General features: G+C 37.0%; 1 protein-coding gene across 1 annotated transcript in view; it reads left to right on the top strand.

The window, feature by feature from the left end:
* The window catches only part of DPYD (dihydropyrimidine dehydrogenase), a 342,314-nt gene that overhangs the window by 59,867 nt on the left and 260,072 nt on the right, over positions 1 to 22,375 (top strand). The window contains exon 4 of the mRNA XM_010582763.1: positions 18,187 to 18,274. Coding sequence (XP_010581065.1) covers positions 18,187 to 18,274 — 88 coding nt within the window. The remainder of the gene's footprint in view (positions 1 to 18,186; positions 18,275 to 22,375) is intronic.

Genomic DNA, 22,375 nt, shown 5'->3' with positions numbered 1-22,375 from the left:
CTTTTGTCTGTTGGTTAATGAGGCAAAAGATGTGTTGCTCATTTTAAAGCTATGGTAGTAAGGCTGGGTTCGGAGCCTGGAAAAGAAATGCTGCTGGCCTCTGTTAAAGGAATAGTGATCTGTAACTGGACAGAAAAATTCAGACCAGCTGTGTTAAAACAATATCGCAGAAATAAGTTTCTCAAGTAACCGAAGATGTACCAATATGAAGATTTAGTACAATACAGTGTGCACTTTCATAAAACATAGTGTAAAACTAAGCATTTGCATTTTGGAGTATGACTCAAATACCTGTTTTTTTTTTTTAAAAGGAAAATGTGGAAATGTGTAATTTTTCAAAAATCAGCAAATCATTATTAACATATTTACAACAGAACTGTGGGTCTCTGAGCTGTAAATGCTGGTCCCAGAATTAGTGTCCGTAGCATTCTGAAACACTTGGGCTCTTGGGATAGGTTTGGCTTGAGAAATTGGGCCTAGCAAGGTGTCTGTATTAGTTAATGCTTGCTACTGTTGGTTTTTCTTTTTCTTTCCCTTTTGCTTAATCCACATATTTCCCTGCTTATCATTCTTCCCTCCTTCTCCCCCCCACCCCGGATACAGTGTGTCAGTAATTTAATCTCTTATTTCTCCAAGAATAAGGTGGTAATGTCATACTTTATATTCATGGTAAATTAATAAAATATTTAGTAGATACTAGCATGAGCCATTATGAACTGACTATGTAAAAAGGTGGAATACTTGAGGGCATTTGTCACATATAATTCATGGATGCTGACTAAACTGATTTCAACTCTTTTTGTTGAGGTGGTTTGTGTTCCACACCTTATCTTACATATATTGTGAGACTATGGAAAATGCTGGAACTTCTTAATTTTTCGTCTTAATAGATAAAAAGGAAATATTAAATCACATGTAAGTCTGATTTGTTTGTTCTTTTGGAACATGAAAATTATTTGAACTATTCATTATTAATTCTAATGTTTGTACTGTGAACTCTGCTAGTAATGAGATAGATGCATTAACAATAACCCTTATCGCTCCACAAATGATGGTGAACCTTTACTGTCACTCTTGCAAAGCAGTACTGTGAACTATAGTTGAATGATTATGTGACTGAATCTAAAACCAAAATATGATGTTTAAATTTTTTGGTGGAACCTGCCTCTTTTTGAGATTTGTCTCTACACAGTGACTTAGGCTTATACTATGGAAAAAGTGTGTGTTAGAGAAGGATTAGGACAGGTATAATGTTACTGGTGTGGCAGTAATAGGATTCATCCAGAGAAGAAATGACTTCAGTTTAAAATATATGAATAGGTAGTGCTATCAGGAACTATTCAGAAAAAATAGCTTTATATTTTCATGCTAAGCAGAAAAATGCTGGTGACAGTGTAGTACACTCACCAGGCTGATGTTGAGAAATATGTCAGGAGGTTGTGTAGAGCTATTTTCAGGTTCAAAATAATCACCCTAGAATTTCATTTGACTGTGTAACATTTGTTTATCTTCACAAAGGCAACAAACATGCACTGTAAAGTATAAATTTAATGCATAGTTTTAATTATGTGCTAGAAAATTACTAATTTGCACTAATGATAGGGAGACCCTTTTATGAATTACTGAATTGTGCAAATTAGCAAGTGAACAAACACAATAAAAAAAAGAATAATGAATCACATAATGTACTTAATCTGTTTTGACATTTGTGGTTCAGTGTTAACTGTTTATGCTAGTACCTCATCTTGCACCATGCTGGTAAACATACTCAAGTATATTTTAGCAAAGATCATGCTATGCTATCAGTAGAGCATTTTGCCAGAGCAGTGTCACTCCTTCCTCTCTGCTGAAAGATGGGAGAGTTATTGCCTTATGTAATATATTGTGCATATTTCTATTGTTTTTGTTTTAAACTCTAGACAGAGTTTTGTGTGGTCATGTTTTGTAAACACAAATTAGTAGAACTTAGGTTGCTGGATTTTAGCATGTCTAAAGCACCAAAATGAATTTATGGAGAGATCTTTCAAAAATACAGACAGGAATTCTGCCCATAATTACACTGATTTTTTTTTTTTTGTCATTTGGGGAAATGATTTTTTTATTTCTCTCTTTGAGTGATAGCTGTCAAATTCCTGTCTCTGTGAAAAGCTCCTGGTCTTCAAAGGGGCTGAAGGGGCTAGTCATGGATAAGGAAATGAAGGGATGAAGAAAAGACAAAGAGCTTTTACTATTCTTCATTCCTGTCTAATGCAGAAAGACAAATGTCTCGTGATTGGCAAAATATCCCATCTTCTGATTATGCAAAAAATTGCTCCAGAGTGTAGAAAATAATGAGTAGAGGCTATTTCCAAGAATGTGTTTCTAGTCTTAATGTGACTAGTACATTTCAAGCCCGTAGTGAAATGGGAAATTAGAGTGGATAACTGTATCCTTCTGCTATTCTAGGCTTGCAAAGGAAAAACAAATTATATTGACTGAATTACAAGTGACTAAACACCCTTTACTTGCATTTGTCGTCTTCTGTTTCACTGCTTCATATTACGTAATTGAACACGTATCAGCAGCACAACTAATACACGAGTTAAGTGTTGCTTTGAATTTATATTGATATTCTTTGTTGAACTGCATAACTTTAGTCAGAACTCATAGACTGAAGATGAAACGTGTAGTTTGTAGTATCTTTAGGTACCTTTCTTGACTGAACAATGTTTAACACCATCCAGCCCCTCATAGAAAATACAGCCCTTGAATATACCTGAAATAGGACTGGAGTGGGATTCTAACACAAAGTGTCTTTCCTTTTGCTGTGTAAAATTTGGAAGCCATTATCAAGATGCCTTCATGCAGGTGAGCTAATTGCTTTTAAAATTGCTAACCAGGCAAGTCCTGACTGAGAAAGGAATCTGATAAAGCAGCAACATCATATACAGTCAAAACTTTTACTGGTCTACAGTAACCTGAAATTGGAATATATTCTGCTGTGATCAGATTCTGGCCAAGGAGGGGGGGAACAATAGCTAGGCTTGCCTGTTGTCTTCCCAGAGCCAGAGATGCAGGAATGGAGCAGACTGACAGTAGTAACGATCAAGGAGGTTCTCCTGTTGGCTTCATTCGTGGTGAGAGCTGAGATCCAGGGGAGCACTGAAGGCTTTTAGCAACAGTAGTGCTCAGGACAGGGAAGAGTGGTGGTTGACCAATGATAAAAAGGGCATGGGTAGAGAGCTGCAGGATTCTTACTGCAAAGAGCTTTTAATAAGAGCTGTCTGAATCTGCAGGTAACCTCTTGGCATTCATATAGAGTAGAGAAAACAATTAGCAGCCCTCACTGTTAAGGAAGCTATGCTTGTGATTGTGTTGATATCATAGGCTGTATGGTAGTATCCTATAAATCCTGAGGCATGAAGCTGCTGGAAATTATCAGATGTATTCATCAAACCCTAATGCTTCTGAGTTAGAAAAGAGCAACACTAAAATCACAGTGTCTAAGCCTGGGGTGCAGGAGCAATCGGGAAATTGCTAATGTGTACTGTGTGTTTTTGTGTAGAGAGAGGCAGTACTAATAGAGGGTGGAAGAGAAGCAGCACTTTGTACTGATTCCTAGGCATTCTAAAATGTCTCTGTGTGACTTGTCTGAGAAATGCAGTATTTGGATCTTTGTGGAGAACTTTTTTTATATATCAATTTTAACATTTTTCTGTAATTGTTTTCAAATAACTGCATAAAAAAGAATTGCCAAAAGGCAGGCATCTGCTCATTTGTAGCAAGAGAAACTATCTACCAAAAGAGAATATTTAAATCCTTCGAGCAGGTTTTTGAAAATGCAATGCCTTTGGGAAATGGGAGAAGTATGCTTTTTCAGTTGCAGTACATTTACAGTCCTGCTATATTTGGTGTAGGTCTAACAATCTGAGCATGTACAAAGAAGTGCAATGCCACATATTCAAGAACAAGTGATCTATCAAACCATGATGAATCAACAGATTAATGATTTTTTTATTCATCATAAAATTTCCCTGAGCTGTGCTTCTCTGAAAAAAAACATTTCTTTTAATATTTTCCAGACAGCACTTAACTGTTGAGCCATCCCAGAAAATGTATTCATTCTTATGCCATTAGCTTCAGTATGGGAGGGAATGTGGCAAATACTTTGTCTTTTCTATAATCTTCTTAAAAGGATGTGAAAATTCTTCCTACTTGGGTTGTAAGGGTAAAACCTAAAATACAATATTTTTGTGTCTTCCTTTTAGCAACAAATGTTTGTCCTATTTTTGCAAACAAAGATGAACCAATTGTGGTCTAGTTGCCACCTAAGCCTGCTTGACATTAGCAGGCCAGTGCCTTTTCTATGTTTAGCTAGTAGATGGAGTTTTGTTTGCCAATAGACATGCACCTAAAAGGCCATGCTATAGCGTTTAGAAATCAAACCCTTTTAAAAACGTGTTCAGGCAGTTGCATTTGAAAATCCTTGTATATAATACATATTTTAGATCCTTTGGGTACTGTTATTTTAACTAGAGTCCTTTTATTTACTCTAATTTTGGAGTGACTGGTAAGGTGCTAAAAATAGGGATTTAATTTATAAGGGAAATGAATATTTGTGTCACTCCTGTAATCCTAAATAACTTGAGAGATATATGAACTCTTAAATTCTTTGAAGTTTGCTTCTCCCTGTGGGAAACCTCAACTGCAGATAGAGAAGCAGACATAAATTTGCCATTTTTAAAGGCCATTATTCAACATACTAGGAGAAATTGCAAAGAAAGTGTAAACCTGTTAGGTCATCCAGTCCAGTCTTCTGTCCACGTAACGTTACAGTAGTCCTGGTTGGTGAGACTTTAAAGGTTGAACGGCTGTCTTATATCCCCAGTTAAGTAGTGTGCATGTAGGAGTTTTTCTACTCTGGATGAATGAAACTGTAATAAGGCAGAAGGATGCAGTGCGGTGCTTCTGTGAACCAGCCTTGCCATCAAGAGGGTCAGGTTCTAAATTTATTTGGCGACCACTCAGATCAATAGAAAGTGAGCCTGCATATTACCACTACTGTCTCCATAAGTTTTGGTTAAAAAAAAATAAAAATAAAAGTAAAGCATTTTGTATTTAAATTATGTATTGTTTTCATGTAAATGTCAATAGTCTGGAGCGTGACTTGGCTATGTCATTTATTTACATCATCATACTGTGAATGTTGTAAAACTCTTCACAGTGCACGTGATTATAGCAAAATCTAGATATAGCACATACATGCCAATCATTCAGTCTTAATGAGTTAGTATATTTACTTCTAGTAAACAAATAAGTCTGAATTTTCAACTACCTACTATTGAAATGTTACTTATATCTTTACACTCAAGATATTAAGAATGCAACATTGATTCTTAGTGTAATTTGTAGAGGGTTTCTCTGCTCTGTGCTGACCTCTGTAGTTTGTCTATATGATTTCTGTTATTGTGTCATAAAGCTCTTTTCATTTGCTGAGGGGATACTGGTTTTGAATCTCTACTTTTTGAATAAATTTAAGGTAGAAAAACAAAGCCAAATTAATTCCCTTAAACAGCAAAGCACACAAGAAAATGCCATCTTTAAAAAAGATGCTTATATATTATAAACAGTGATATATTGTTTTCTTATGGCTAAAAAATGTATAAATGATATGCAGTTTAGAAATTTAGAACCAAAATAGCAAGCATACTTCCTTTTTTCTGGGTCTTCATGGCTGAGCATATTAATAAGTGACAGTGTCACTTATTAAGGTGTCTTAGACAAACCTCTTTATTTGCAAAAGAAGATGGAAGACAGTCATTGTACACATGCAATTTCTAGAGAAAATATTAAATCTTAGAATTCTCTGCTGAATTCTCGCACTTTCCACACCAGTGGATCCTCTCAGGGAGAAGACATGAGGAGTGGCACATGGTTCTCAAATATGTAGCTGCATCAATTTTAAGATGAGGAAAAGAGTGAGGACGCTGGAGCTGTTCCTGCTAGTCTGGGTGCTGGGAACTTACTTCTGGAAAACTTGCATTAGGCTGGTTTAACAGATCGCTTAAGGGGTTTCATTATAAGCAAATGAATGGTCTAACTGAGTCCCACTGGGGACTACAGATATTAAAATAAAGCACAGTTAAGCAGTCTGATAATGAACTAAAGTGTTCACCATCTGGCAGGACTGAGCTTTACTAAGGATACTCTGGCTATGAGTTTTAGAATTTGGAAAAAGGTGGTCGACTGGGGTCAATAACTTCTCCTGCGAGGGAAGAAGCATCTTTATCAGGTTCATAGTGGAAATGTGACTGACCTCTTGGTTTTCTCTGGAGTTCTAAACTGTAGTAGCAGCCAAAAATATTTTTTTTCCTACAAGTCTGAAAACAAGGGAAACCGAAACTTTTGAAACTTCTATTTTAGATACAGAGTTCAGTGAGGTAATTTGTGCTTTTGTCTACTTCCAGAATACACTCAGTGTATGGTCAAATGTTCAGGTGACTCCACCAGCAAAGCCTGCACAAACCTCCTTGGTCTTTTACCCTCTTTCCTCCCTTCCTCCCACCCCCTACCACTTGCAAATAGCATCATGGGTTTGGAAACTGTGGGAATGCATTGTGTGCAGAGAGCAGTGAAGTCTGTCTTGCAAGTGGCTGGATTCTAGATCAAAATCAGATCAATTCTCTGGTCAAATGGCAGGATGATGGTAAAGAGAGAGCCAGAGAATTCTTTGGTGCTCAGATCCTAAAACTAAGGGAAACATGAGCTTATTCTGCTGTTACTGCCTTTCCCAAGACTACTTCTCCATAAAGGTTCTTTGTTTAAATCACTCTTGCTTTAATTGTGGTGGAATTGCTGGCATGCCTAAATTGCAAGACAGATGAGCATTAGCACTATTGGTCTGATTATTAGAGTCTCTGTGGTGCTGTAGTGAGGAAATCAGTTTCTTCTGGGTTTGTAGTTTTTAACTGAGAACATTTTCTTAAACTTCCAATTCATGCATTTTAGTTACATTATATTTCATCATAGATTGTTTATATATATTATTATTAAATGTATTAAATGTTTTCAGTACAAAGAAACGGTAGATGTGTGTTACTGTTGTTAACGATGTATTGTACAGAGTGCCATTTGTAAGATGTGCATAGATGATGAAGGCATTTTGGGAGAAAAAACGTCTGTGACTGAACTTGTAAAGTGTATTTTTCCTGAAGTGAACCCTAAGGAGTTTCACTGACATTAAGATAAACAGACAACAGGTGTTTCATATTTTGAAAAGGTAATTTACACAGGATAAGAATCATGCCGCATAAAAATAATTTCTTCTCTCCTAAAAAGACTAGAAATAATCCTTGATATAAGTCAAAAAGTCTGTAACGCTTCTGGGAGAAAAGTCCAGGTGAAAGAAGATTATTGTGTACAGGGCAAGCTATAATAAAAACTGTCAGTTCTGTCAAACCTTCTGTCTAAGGTCTATAGAGGATTAAAAGGATATTGAACATTATGTAGCAGCTGTCTCCTATGTGAAAGGGATCACTATTGTGGTGAACATAAATGTACCCGTTTAAAAAACTCCATAAGGCTAGGTGTGGCTGAGCCGCAAGTGGTTTGTTTGGCTGTTAAAGTGCTGCTCTCAAGGACTTGAAAGAGCACAGTCCGAGTTCTAAATAGGTTGTATCAAGGTCTTAGCGATGAGTATGTTTCTTGTGCATCTTTTGCACTACTGGAATAATACGGGATACCATCAACTTTGACATAATGAGCAACAAACTATATTCTGTTCCTATGTTGTTGAGAAAATATTAATTAATATGTAGTGTGAAATGTAATCAGTTTTTCAAGAGAATTTGCAAATTGACTTTTAACTACTTTTTTTTGTAACTCTAAAAACTCTAAGGTTTAAATAAATATATGTTGTTGACAGTAATAAAAACTTTAGCTATAGTTAGTTTTTCTGGGACAGTTTAATGAATTTTGAATGTTGATTAATACCTTTGAAAACACAGCAGTTTCATAATGCTTAATATGAAACAAGAAAAAGGGAGCAATGCTTAGAATGAATATTGCTGTAAATCTTATTTAAATTTTTTGTATTTGAAATAAAAAAGAGTTCTTTCAGTTCTGAAGTGAACGGGAGGAACTAGTCTACTTGATATATCCTTTACTCAGAAGGTGCAGGTTGGTTTGTTTGTTTGTGGGTTTTTGTTTTTTTTCTTTTTGTAACAATGAAGTACGAAAAATGGATAGCTATCCAGATTATGGAATGGATTTCTTACGTACGGGTGGCCCTCAGATTCTTTAGTACAGTCTTTAGTTGCAGCACCTGCTTTTCCCTAAGCATTCATGTGTTTGGCCAATGGTGTGGATATAAAGATAAAGCTGAAAATTAAACTCAAGATAAGTAGGTTTTTTTTCTGAAAATGTATCCCATACTTCTGTACATTGCTAAGTTCAACTTTATTTCCTCTTACATTAATTTTAAATAACTAAATTTGAAGACCCAGATTCCCAAATACTTTTTCTTTCATTGTACAAAGCAACAGTCTCTAGGCCAGTTATGTACTAAGTTCTGCTGGAAGGAGTTTACAAAATCATTTTTCAGAGAGCAGTGGTGACTTCTTAGCCAAGCACTTGTTGGTAGCAATTAGGCCATGGAATAGGTATAAGATGTGAGGGCCGATTGCAGTACTTCAACTTAAATTCTAATTCTAATACAATATTTCAAAATAGAAATTCAAGTACCACATTTGTTGACTTTGCAGTTTAAACACATCTGGTAACATTCAGTGTATTATATAACACTATGGAAACTCTGTAGTTTTGTACAGAGGTCTTACAGGATTATTTTAAACTTCTTGACCCTATCTGGGAGTGTTTGCAACAAGCTAAGATAGCTGAGTCTTCCATAGAGGATTTTTTTAGAAACAGTTATATATGCAAAATAAGAGACTTCTTTTTTTAAATCAAACCCAAATCCCAATGCTACCTGTCAGCTTTTAAAGCCAGTGGACAAATCAATGTATTGAACTCTTAAAGCTAATTGAAACAGATACCTAGCTTGTCATTCATGGGAACTGCAAAAAATGTAGCAATTTAAATACAAGCTTTTTGAAGAGGTACAGTAATACTGCCCTAGTCTGAGACAGAATATCAATAAAGGGACCAGCCAAAGCTCATTAGGGAGGTGCCACAATATAAAGGACAAGAAATAACTGAAAAGATGAGAAGACCAGGAGTCTCCCAAGCACATCAGGTACTGTTTCCCATGATAGTTTTCTGTGATAGACAGCACCCAAACTGGTAACTGCTGCTTGAGAATAACCTCAAATTCCTGTGATAGGTTGGTCTTGCTGGGACTCAAAGCTGCTGTCTCTGTGTTACCTAGAGCTAATTCTGACTTAGTCTCTGACTACTTTACCTGATGTAAACCTAGTGACACCAGTAGTGTCAAAAATGAGAATTGAAGCAGCACTTGATATACCATGGTCTTGGATGGAGCAGAAAGAGAAAATTTTTATTTTTAGTAGCCCCTTCCAAAACATAGTATGCTGATAAACTGCAAAGAAACCTTTGTCACTTGGAAATGAATGCAAGAAATGGAAAAGAGTAACATTCAAATGAAGAATCAGAGGTTCATTTTGTGTCTTAACTTATAGAGGCTGAGTTGGAATAATTGCTGCACATAAAAGCATGTAGATGGGTTTGACCTAAGAGAGCTGTGTGGTACATGAGTCTGCACATACTTGTCAGGAACTGTATGGTTGACATAGCCCATCTAAGATCTATCCCTAAGGGGGAGGAACAGATAGGTTTTGACACTCGCTGGACTTCATTCCTTTATACAATCTGAGAGCATTATATTCATGCACCATGGCAATAATTTTTTGTAAGACATAATCATAATAACTTTGTATTTGAAGTCAAAGACCTCTGAATGTTGTAGAGCAATATATAACAAATGGATTGTAAAACCAAAGCGTAGATTTAAAGATACTGTAAATAAATTGCCCTAGTAAAACTCCAAAGAAGAGGTGGTCCGTATGGGAGTGAAGGAACTAGTGAAAGGTATTCCATACAGATTCTAGTACTGGTGATGTTAAAATATATATATTTTTAGTAATAATATTGATTTGGTATGAGCTGTGTATAGTATGGTTCACATTTCTATCAGTAACTATTTATTTGATTTGCTTGTTCACGGATTAAGTGCATGAGAAAGCATAAGATGGTTGAAATGATTTGCATTATATATATAATTTTTTATTTTATTTCTGATATGTCAAAAGGATGCTACAGCTTTTCTGATTTGGCATGTGCTGATATACATGCTTTGTGCTACAATATTCTGTAAGCTGCACTGCTCTTTCTATTTTTAATCAACTTTATATAGCAGTTTTATTCTGTAACATTATAAACTGAAGAAATATGATAAAAGTAATGATATACAAACTATATAAAATGAAGTGGGTGAAAGGCAATAGTCTTTGAGGCTATATTGCAATACGGTAAGTGAAAAATTCTGTGTCCCAGTAAAATGACAGGAGGAATTTAAGAGCAGGCAGAATATAATTTTCCATGAACTGACTCGTAGCAGGCTTCTTGCCATGGGGCGGTGCTCAGAGCACTACTTCTGAGCTGACTACAGAGCTCTGTCTGGCTGTGTTCCCACCATTCAGCAAGGGTTTAAAAGGAAATCCCACCAATCTACTTGTCTTCTGGTAGCCACTATTTGCATATGTCTGATCACAGACCAAGATAGCACAGTCCTGAGTATGCAAAAGAGGTGGTGCTAGGCAAGGACAGATTTAGTGCAGGAACTTATGAGAAATGGAGGTTCTGAAGGGCTGGATGGTGGATGAAAAAAACTTGTAAGATGGATTGAAAAGTAACTGGTGGACACTCTCCTACACCACTGTCATAAATATCTGCTGGCAGACATTGAGTCATGCTTTTTTAATGTTACCAACATTATCCATTAAAATGGAGTTAAGCTGAAGAATGATAAAAAGTTATAGGACAGAGAAGTGGAGAAGTTTCAGATGAGTGGGGAGAAAAGACTACAGAAAACAGGAAGACAGCCACGCAGAGGCAAAGGGGAGAGGAGAGTTACTGCACTGAAGGGGATTCAGAAGTAGATGAGGAAAGAATTATGGTTGTGTAGAGAGACAAAGAAGAAAAGAGAAAGGTGAGTCATTGATGAATGGAATGATTTGGAGTCTATGTCCATGTGATTCACTACCTCTTAAGTGTCTGAAAATAACCTTGTCTCTAAGTGCTATCATTCTGCACTAGGGTAGGAGGTTTTTGTGTCTGAAGACTTTCAACTCTGAGCATTTCTTCCTTTCAATAAAAAGCACCTCCCTTACACCTCCTGTAGCTGCCAGCAGAGTGTCATATCTGTCTCTAATCCTGTAGAGTGCCTCTATTTAAAATTTGCTTCCTCTGGTCATCTTAACTTACTGACAGAGAAGCATTCCCATTTTTTGTGGGTCTGCCAAAGGTTCACAGGACTCCCAGTTGATTGAAGAGGCAACAGTGATGATGTGGGAGTCTTTCCTTCTTTCTTCACATGTGAACTAGTATTGCCAATTTACATGATACTGAATGTTTTGTTTCTTATTCTTCCTGTGCATTGCTAACAGGCTGGGCATTTCTCTTTCCAGTATTACATATCCAGGACCATGATACCTGCTTGTTTGTATAGTCTGTGTTCACTGCCTTTTATACAGTTTCTGATGCCCATTGTATTCAGAGGCTTTTCTTGGGGATTATCTCTGTTTCTCCTATGGTCCAAAATTATGTGTTCATAGCTGATTCTAATTTAAGATTATTTTGTCTTCATTATTACATTGCACATACACAACAGAGTTCTCAGCCTTGTGTGTGTGAGTCCCTTTTTCTGCTTCTTGACTTTGAATGAAAACAAATATTCCTCTAAGTATCATTTGTCTTTGGTACTCATCAAACCCTTGTATCAACTGTTACTGTGTTTTGGTATTTAAACTCAGCAACAAAATCTCCTCGTTGCTTTATAATCTTTTTCTCCTCTTCTATCCATTGTGAAATGTAACAAACAGGAAGACAAAAGGGCATAGGATTTTTTGTTTGATGGTTAGTTTTGGGTGTTTTGATTTTTTCAATAAAGAATATAATGGCAGCAACTCCTTTTTTTTTGTTTTAGAGCTGCTAGCAGTAGGTTCTCACCAATGGCTTTCCATTGCAGTAGAGAATCTTTATCCTGACATCTCTTTTAAATGAGCATACATATGTCCAAATCTCTGTTTAGGGTTGTCCCTGACCCTGTTTAAGTACAGCAAGATCAAATGGGGAGAAGAAAGCCTAAGTTCTGCAAGATTAGCCTTAAGTGGTTAAAGGATTGAACCTCAAGAGAAAAACTTATGTGATGCTCTTCATGTCTGTCATCAAAGGCAATGGGCATTCAGCTTGGGAATTATAGATTTATTTCTTCCTTACATGTGGCTTTCTTATTCCGCTGTTTACCATCCCCAACTCATGGTTTAGATAGTGGTGCAAGAGACTTGGAACCAAGAAGAACCTTGAGATCGTAATTGGGTCTCTTGTGCAAACTGGCCTCTAGTTCGTTGGGTGGAATCAGCTCTACCATTCTCTTAAAATTAATTCACCAGAGCCTTGGGAAGTGTATACAGAACATCATTATGAGACCTGTGTAAAACTGTTCTGTGGGTATGTGGGCTATTGCTCTGAGTAGTGAATAAAATTTTTAAAACTTCTACAAATAGTAGAGCTGGAAGAATTTTTTCAAAATGAATGTTTATGTCCTGCAGAAACCCACATAAATGGATTAGGATTTAATCTGCTTCTAAACCTCTGCCAACAGTAACCATGATAAAGGTTATTTGGCCTGTTTTGTGATATATGAAAATTTGATAGGTTATCAGCAATGATCCATTGTGGAATCTTACTCCATATTATCTGTTTCACCCCTGGCCTTTCAGCATACATGTGATTGCACTTCGGGTTATATTCTTGCTAGTTAGATACACAATCTTTTGCTGCAGTTTCAGGTAACAATATGACTAAATTGCCCTTCTTTGTTTAGAAGCAAAAATGTGTTAAGAGCTGGTCTAGACCTAGAAATGAGACTATGTGTTGGTCAGATATTTTAACTTTAGAATAAAATACTGAGTAATATTTCAACAATTAAACAATGAAAACTGTTAATAGAAAATTAGTCTTGGCTGTGGCTTCCTTTTCTCTTTTTCTTCTCTACACAAGAGTATAGAACTGGTTTCTGGTATAATTTTTTCCTAAGGGAAAGATTTTGGTAGAGAAATATGTTACTTTTTTATCCTTTCTTTTCCTCATTTGATTTCTATTCCTTTTATGCATAGACATACCTCATGGTTTCTGGCATCTTTTTTCCCAATGGGTAGTATGTGTTCCCGAAATTTGTAACTTTTATTTGTCTATTCCATTTTTCTTTTTTATTACTTTGAAAAAAAATCCACTACTTTTGAAGTGCCTTTTCCTTTTATTGTCTTCAGATGTTTGTAATCTACTGCTCTCTGTGTTATGTGTTTTGAGGTTTTTTTGTTGTTTTTTTTTTTTTGTATTAGTACCCCTGCTATTACAGGTTGAACGTATGAGTTTGTTTGTATACATGCATGGTTTTAGGTGCTTATTTTGCACTGACAAGATTGAAAGGTACAAACCTGGTAGCTGATAATGCTGGGCTACTGCATAAATATCCTTTGCATGTATTATTTGTGCCTGAAAGAGATTTACAAGCATGCTTACCTTAAACAATAAATAACTTCAGTGTTGCAACATTTAAAAATAAGAAGTTAAAGATTTTAAGTTCACTGGGGATACATATGTATAATTTAACACTGTTCAGTAAGAGATGTAAATTTTGAGCTTAGATGTGTGGGAAACGTGAATTTCTGTCATTATATAGTCACAGGCATGTCTATAAAGCTATGCCAAATGATAATATTTGCATAAATATTTATATAAATATGCTATACTTGCATAGCATTTGTAGGGGTTTTTACATCTAACTTAATTTACCATTTCATAATGAGACTGAGTTGAACCAACAGCTAAGTGCTTACAAAATGGAAAATATCATTGCTCTTCTTTGAGTTCCTCAAGCTGGGGTTTAGTGATGCAAAGACTATGGTATTGCCTTTTACATGGAAATCAATATGCATATGAAGTGAATATGGTATCTTTTAAGATTCAACATAGCATATATGTTTCTAAAGGAGATGCTGTTCCATGAAAAAATAGGGGAAAAATTGATAATAGGGTGTTTTCTGATAGTTGGAAGGATTTTTCCTATATTTTTACTAAGAAATGCTGGGATACACACTCTATGATTAGCATAGGTCTGGCTTTGTCTATTGCTCTGTATTTTTATGCAGTCCAGAATAGTACAACGACTTAAAAACATGTGTGTTTCATTTTGTTGTTGGTTTGTTTTTGGTTTTGTTTGTTGGTTTTTGTTTTTTTTTTTAATAGTGAGCATGTAGCTCTTCATTTAAATATGGTAGGAGCTAGCAGGTGAATTAGAGAATTTTAATCTAGATTTCTAGTTTCTTTTTTACATTATTTAGAACTAAACCCATATTAATGGAATAACCTTGTAAAATGAAAGGTGGGCTTTCATAGGGTGGAAGGACTGTTACAGAAGAAGGAAAGAAACATAATACTTAATGTTTCTTTGTATGGGGACATGCATGTGGAATTGAAGCTCGTGGCAATTGTCGGTGTATTCCCTTAAGCACAGTATTTTGCCTGTGATTTTTGAAAGGATCAATCACTTGCAGCAATTTATGTAATAACTTTCTGGTGGGCAATTCTACTATTTTATTTACGCTTTTTGCCTGGTTCACCAGAATGCAATACCTTTGCTTCTTGGTACAGTAAATGCACTCTGTAATATGTATTATGGTATGGTCAGAGGATAATTTATTGTCAGATAGAAAAATAGGTCAACACTAATGTCACTTGATGATCAACCCCCCAAGTTTAATAAAACACCTCACCAGCACGCGTTCTGCACAGTGCTTGGTGTTTTATTAGGACTTCGGTACCTTACAGTACCTAGCTATAGTGGGAGTGTAATTACTGAGCTGTCAGGGTGATAAGTGGGATTAATGGCAGCCTGGTGCACTTTAGTCTGCAGAGTGCTCAGAGAATCGGAAGATGGTATTATAAGAGAAAGTCTGGACTGGCATATTCATGGCACCCTCCCCTCCTCCCCAAAGCTCACATTCAAGTTTGCATTATCTGCCCCCCCCCCCATTGATGAAATTTTCAACAGCTGTTATTTGTGAACCAGCTCAAAAATCAAAAGAGAAGTAATTTAGTAAGGATGTTTGCTAGCCACAATGCGTACACTGCTTATCCTGCTAGGTGCCATTCTAGTCAGTTTTGACATGAGATTGTTCTATATATAATCGACAGAAAGGTTTTTTATGTTAAGTACAATTCTTTTTGGTCTTGGATACAGGACTGTTGTATTTCAAAGGAAACCACATTCAGGGAAGTGAAGAGCAAAAAGTCAGAATGGAATTGTTGCCTTTTTTAAATGCGTGATTTTCCACTTCTGTTATTTCCTTCCTGCCTACACAGGCAAAATGATCATCTGAGCCCTCATAGTGGTGTATTTTGTCTAGCATACCTCCTTTTTTTCTGGCTTCTAGTACTAAAACTTTGCTGTCTTTCAATCTGCTTCGAATGCTAAGAGCATCCTCTTGACTCGGTGCTCTGGCCACATCAACCCTTTGAGGGTCCTCACTGGCCTGCCTTTGCTTGTTAAGGCATTTATAACATGGACCTGTCAGTGAGTAGTGCTGGGCAGCGGTATATTTAACTGCCACAGCTAAACCTGCTGGTGCTTTTCTGCCAGAGCCCTCTGACATCCTGACTAGTTAAACTAGTAACCCACTATGGTCTTGAACCTGGATTTAGCTTTATCAGATTTCCCAGCTGTTGCAGCCTGTAAGACCTATTTTCCTTTAAAGATTTCCTCTGAGACCTTTCCCCCATGAATAGTTCTGTGAGAAAATCCAAACAGCTACTACCACTTGTGCCTTCAAATTTTGCTGGTGCCGTGATGTCTGCAATACCCAGCTAGATGATAATGAATAGAAAGGTGGAAGACTAATTAATATTTGACTTAACTGGCTTTGCCTTCTCTCTTATTCCACCCTTAATTGAAAAAAAAACCCCACCACCAACAAAAAAAGAAAATAAAAGCAATATCTGTGATTGACAAAGTCAAGCCAATTTTTCACTGCGGGTATTTCAGGCATTTCATTCCTTTTAATGTGCTCTTCATTTCTTTGTGCGTGTAGACCATAGGCCTCTTGCAGCTTTTTTGTGTTCAAAAATATTCTGTCCCAACCAATGCCACAGTGTTATTACCTGTCATTAAGTAACAATAATTAAGGTGGACTTGTGGAACTTATGTAAGTAGTTGTGCTCAGGTAATAGGTAAAAACAAATTTTATTTCATTTGCCATAGATTGTTAAAACCACAATTTACATAAATTCTGTATGTTAGTAAAACAATATTGAAAAAGCATCTGGAATAACTTAATGAATTCTGAGATAATTAGTAGTGTGGCATTTGACCTATGATAATCATTGATATGTAAAACCAAAAGTGTGTACAAATACATTTGTGTTTAATAGAGAACCATTTTACTTCTCAGCTGACTTTTACCTTTTTTTTTGTTAGGTTTGCTTACTGCAAATTGCATAGACTACCCTGAGGGCTTAATCCTTAGATGGGACTTGTGTAAGCAACCAGACTGGTACATCCTCGTGAAAGACTATGCAGGGACAGACAATAAATCTTTGCTACTTCCTATGTTCTAATATACAGTTAGGTTTTGTCATTAGAATCGTAGAATCATTTAGGTTGGAAAAGACCTTCAAGATCATTGAGTCCAACCATCAACCATTCCCACTAAACCATGTCCTGAAGTGCCTTGTCTATGCACTTTCTGAACATCTCCAGGGATGGTGACTCAACCACTTCCCTGGGCAGCCTATTCCAATACCTGGCAACCCTTCCAGTAAAGAAATTTTTCCTAATATCCAACCTAAACCTCCCCTGCCGCAACTTGAGGCCATTTCCTCTCGTCCTATCTCCAGCCTCCTGACAGAAGAGACCAGCACCCACCTCACTACAACCCCCTTTCAGGTAGTTGTAGAGAGCAATAAGGTCTCCCTTCAGCCTCCTCTTCTCCAGACTAAACAGCCCCAGCTCCCTCAGCCGCTCCTCCCAGGACTTGTGCTCCAGGCCCCTCACCAACTTGGTTGCCCTTCTCTGGACACGCTCCAGCAACTCAGTGGCTTTCCTGTAGTGAGGGGCCCAAAACTGAACACAGTACTCGAGGTGCGGCCTCACCAGTGCTGAGTACAGGGGAACAATCACCTCCCTGCTCCTGCTGGCCACGATATTTCTGATATAGGCCAGGATGCCATTGGCCTTCTTGGCCACCTGGGCACACTGCTGGCTCATATTCAGCTGGCTGTCAACCAGCATGCCCAGGTCTTTTTCTGCTGGGAATTAGGGATGATAAGAAGAGGGTCTTAGGGATTTCAGCTGGGAGTATGCATAAGACTGCTGAATTGTTTTCAGAAGTCACAGACATATCACAGGAAAATCATAGAAAAGTGACTTGAAAATTTATCAGCCATTCTTATTCTTTGGCACATACAGTACAAAGTAATTCCTTCCTCTGTGGAAATGCTGTTGCTTTTGTATGTCTCATTTGTCCAACATCCAAAATCTAATCCACAGTGACACTTCCAGAACTTTGTTAATAAATTCAGATTCACAGCACAGATGTTTTTCAAATAGGAAAATGAAATGGTCAGAAGTTAGCAGTCTTCGATTCCAGGGAAAAAATTACTTCTGTGTAATTAGATGTTTCCTAATACTTAGACATGTGTAGTCCATATGTTTGTAGCTGCACCCTACTGCCTTCCTTTGTAAAGTGGAGTCAACAGAACGTAACCAATCAGTGTGGAATGCAAGTCAATAACGATCATGTAGTGCTTAGAAGTTTTAAATAGAAATTTTATGAAAATGCTCTGTATTATTCTACTGTGGCTTATCTTCTACCATGCTAACTTGAAAACCTTACGCTATTGGCAGCATTTGTATTCCACATCTCCTTGACACATTTTCTTTTATTCCTGTAGATGCTTAAAGTGTGCAGATGCCCCCTGTCAGAAGAGTTGCCCAACTAATCTGGACATCAAGTCATTCATCACAAGTATTGCAAACAAGGTAAAATCAGGCTTGCAGTAGTACACGGAAGCAGATAACAGCAGTTACTTGCAGTTCTGTTAGTGAGATTGCATTTCAAGATTTATCTTTGTAAAGTCTTAAAAAAATAGTGTTTACAACAGATGCTTGAAAGCTCAACAGTCAGCTAATTTTTAATTATTTTTGCTGCTGTTCTGTGTCCATACAGATAGTGTATAGTGCAAATCTATTTCTTCATGTCACTTTTTCTCTAAAGGTTTTGGTTTTGATGGTTTTCAAATAGAATGATATTCAAAAAACCGAGCATTACAGTGTAATTATTTAACTTTGCTGCTAACTGAGGTATTACAGTTACAAACCTTTTCTTTCATTAAAGGTTTGTTGTTGTTTTTTTTTTCAAAGAAGTGATTGCAGTTTAATTTGCTTTCGGCAGAAATTTGGCATCAAGGAATGTTTTCTTGTAGTTTGTAATAAGAGGCTCTGGTAATGCAAATATAGTCAGTCACTTAGACTGTTAAAAAATACTACAGGAATAAATTGAACCCCCTCTTTGGAGGTACTGTACCTTTTCCTTTCTTAATAGGCTATTATACTATAATCATAATGAAATCTTAAATACATTATTCTGATTTGTGGTTTACAAATGACTTTTAACAGTCAGAAATAGAAATAAATAAAGATGACTGCAAAGTTGATATGACAAGATTAATTAGGCTGTCTGGGATAGCCTAAAGATGACTGGATATTGATTGCCCCATACCTTTTAAAACTTACTCCCCATCTGTGGAATCATTAGTTGCTGTGTGATTTATTTGTCTGTATGAGCCCAACTAGACTCATAATCTACTGGGTGTGGTACAAAGATTTTCTGGCCGCATTTTATTCTCTAGCATGTCTCACTGTTAGAGGCAGCTGACATGGCCAACAAAGCTGGAAGGAAGTGGGCAACAGCAGCACTGCCCTGTGCGGGTTACAGCCACGTTGCTTTTGCTACACTGTGTGTTGTACAGAGAAGACACCAGTAAATTCTGCACCTTAACAAGAAACATTAGGATAAGAGGACATATTAAGATACATGTATCAATTATAATGTAACTATGTGTTGGTGTGGTTTACAGTAATTGGCATTATGCCCAGCATCTGCATATAAACAGTTTTCTTATATAATCTGTACCCTGTCACTGCAGCATTTATTTTCATGAATGTAGGCATCTGTTTGCAACCATAGTATACTATGCGGCATATTGCTGCTTATTACCTCTTCCAGGCATCGTGAAGCAGGCAAACTGAACAGAGAACGTACAAGGCAGTGATGAAACTGCTAGTCTCCATCTCATCATTGTGCTGTAGTTTGATGTGTTGTTGAGGAAAGGAAAAGGGCCTGATTATCAAAACATAAAAGCTGGGAATAAGGAACCAGGGAAGATAACTGAAGACTGCAACAGAAGATGTCAGAAGGAGAACTAACACCAACAGCATCCTGGAATAATAAATTTGGTGGATCTTTTAGACTTGTGGAAGCATTCCTCTGCAGCAGCTCTAATGCTGTCTTTAAAAACAAACAAAAAACTAGAAAACCGAAACAAAAAAACAAATCCAAAAAACTAGAAGTGAGAAAAACCCACAACCAGATATGCTTAGCAAATAGCTGAAGTCATGGGCTGAGAAAGAAGGCTAAGGAAGTCCTGTGTATTTGTGGCCTCCATGTCAATGGCTGTGCCTCCTGTAATTCATGTACCAAGCAACTTCTCAGGGAAATCAACAGTGCTAGAGGGAACCCAACCTTGACTTCATGGCTGCAGTCTGCTAGGCTGAATTTTCCTTTTGATGAATTAGTTTCTGGTGCCTTTGCTAGAAAATATTTCTGTTGTAACAAATTCTGTTCTTCAGAAAAAGTAACAGTAAATTCTTCTGGTTTCCTTTATTAATAGGTTTTTTTTCTATGTATAGGTATGTACTACTGTTTTTACACTATTGCGCTTTGAAACTCATTGCTTTCTGCTAAGCAAGCAATAAATATGAGGTGGAAGTTGAGAGGGGTACTGAAAGCTGAAATGGTTCACCTGAAGGCATGACCCCAGCAGAGTCTCTGTGAGAGCCCACTACCATGGCTGCTCCTGCAGTGTCCTCTCCCCTCTTTCAGTCTGCTGCTCTGATGGTTGGGGTACCTGCACCATATGCTTTTAGAGCAGATAGAAAACAAGAATGGTGTGCTTTTGAAAACCACATTAAAACTGTAACTTATAGTTTTGAAAATTTTTAATGGAACCAGTAAGTAATTTTTCACTTTGTTATGCATTTTTCTAAACTTCCATTGAAATAATAATTCGGATATCATTCAGCAATCTGTTTGCTGAATATTTTTGTATTATTGTCATAAGAGTATTTACTTCACATGATCAAGGATATTTTACATGTCATTGAAAATACTTTTTAAAATGTAAAATCTTTTTTTCTGTTTTCACCTTGTAAATAAACTTTCTTTTTTAATTGGAAGACTTTTATCTGGTAGCTTCTAGACAAAATAAATAGGTGAAGTGTAGAACATTCAGGTATTTGAGGTCAATAAATCCAGGAATTTGGGGTACGCTTTCTAGGCTTATTGAAGTCCCTGTCCTGCTTCTGAATCTTTCTTCATCACTCACTTGAGAAAATCCCTTCAGCAGGTTGCCCTTCTGCTTGTTTAGAGGAGATTCAGTTCAATAAATTCCTTGTCTTCATCCCTGTGTAAGCAGTAAGCAGTATTGCATGCAGGTATTTATTTAAACATGATTCATTATTAATATGGAGTATTTAGACAGCAGCATACTGAAAATGAATTACTTTGTCAGGTATTTAAGAGCTCTATTGTATGTAGTTTGTTTTGTTGGAAAACTGCTATAGCAATCATAAAAGGTCAGGGATTCTTGTTCTCTTAAGCCTGAGGCTTTTTAGATATTTACAGGCCATGTACAATGTAGCTGCTCTGGCTGTTCTGCCATTAGACCTGAGCTCAGGAGTAGAAGAAGGACAGGGGAGGAGGGGTTGCTTGTGAGTTCAGAGGGTAATTGAATTGCCAGACTCAATGAGCCTTGAGCCTCTTTGAGAAAAAGGATGTCACTTATGCTGTATTGTGTTAGCTGCTGTGACTCAGTTGAGTTTAGGCCACAACTTCCATTCTCTTTTTCCATACAAACTGGATTACAACTCCACTTTATAAAGGTACAATCTATTCTATTGTGTCTTCTCAGTCACTGTTTCTTGGTTCATACAGACTGCTTGCAACTGTGTCTCTCAGAGGCCAGACTTCAAATTCACCATGCACACATCAGTACTTTTGTTTCTAAACATCAGAAGATGGCAAACAAGTATTCTGACTTCCAGCTGTCCTCTCTTTAAATAGAGTCTTCAACATTGCAAAGTGTATATTCTTTGTTTTATAATGCACAAGTGCCATCTTAGTTATTTCTTTCTTTAAAAAGAAAAAACACTGAAAGAAAAGTGTTCATCTGCTGCAGAAGAAAGCTTTGCCTCCCTATCCCTGAATGAGTACTAGGAGTGATGTTAGAATTTTACGTCCTCCTTTCCCTGTGTTGCTACGTCAAAGCAAGGAGTTGGTAAAATGGAACTCCAGCACCCATCATCCTTTAGGGCTGGCACAAGTATATACTGTACAGCAGCAGAAAATCCTACAGCTTCCCAGAAGCAACCATCAGCCTGAACACTTGCAGCCTGTCCAGCTTTTCTCCTGTTATGCAGAAGTGTGTGCCAGAGGAAGCTGCCCGATAGAAAGCAACAGCTGCTCACATACTCTACCTTTGTACTGTCCAGTGAGATGGTCTTGGGGCTTTTTGTCATCAGACAACTTTATGGTTGAGTAGTTGCATTGAAAAACAACTGTTGGTGCAGTTTAGGCATGGGGATATTGTTGTGTTACATGGCATAGGTGTAAGGAGTGACTCAGCCTTTATAGTCTGAGACTATAATGAAGAATTGGGGGTGCAGAAGTATCTTTTGTGTTACCAGTACTCAAAAATCACACTTTGTCGCTGCAGCCCTCTGTTACTAGCTCTCACATTTTTATCTCAAGTCTTGCAGTATTACAATGATTCCTGACATTGATTCAACAGCTTTCTCCTTGTT

Source organism: Haliaeetus leucocephalus, unplaced genomic scaffold, assembly GCF_000737465.1.
Source record: "Haliaeetus leucocephalus isolate CR32 unplaced genomic scaffold, Haliaeetus_leucocephalus-4.0 Scaffold848, whole genome shotgun sequence".
Classification (NCBI taxonomy): domain Eukaryota; kingdom Metazoa; phylum Chordata; class Aves; order Accipitriformes; family Accipitridae; genus Haliaeetus; species Haliaeetus leucocephalus.
This window is presented reverse-complemented; position numbering and strand designations above follow the sequence as displayed.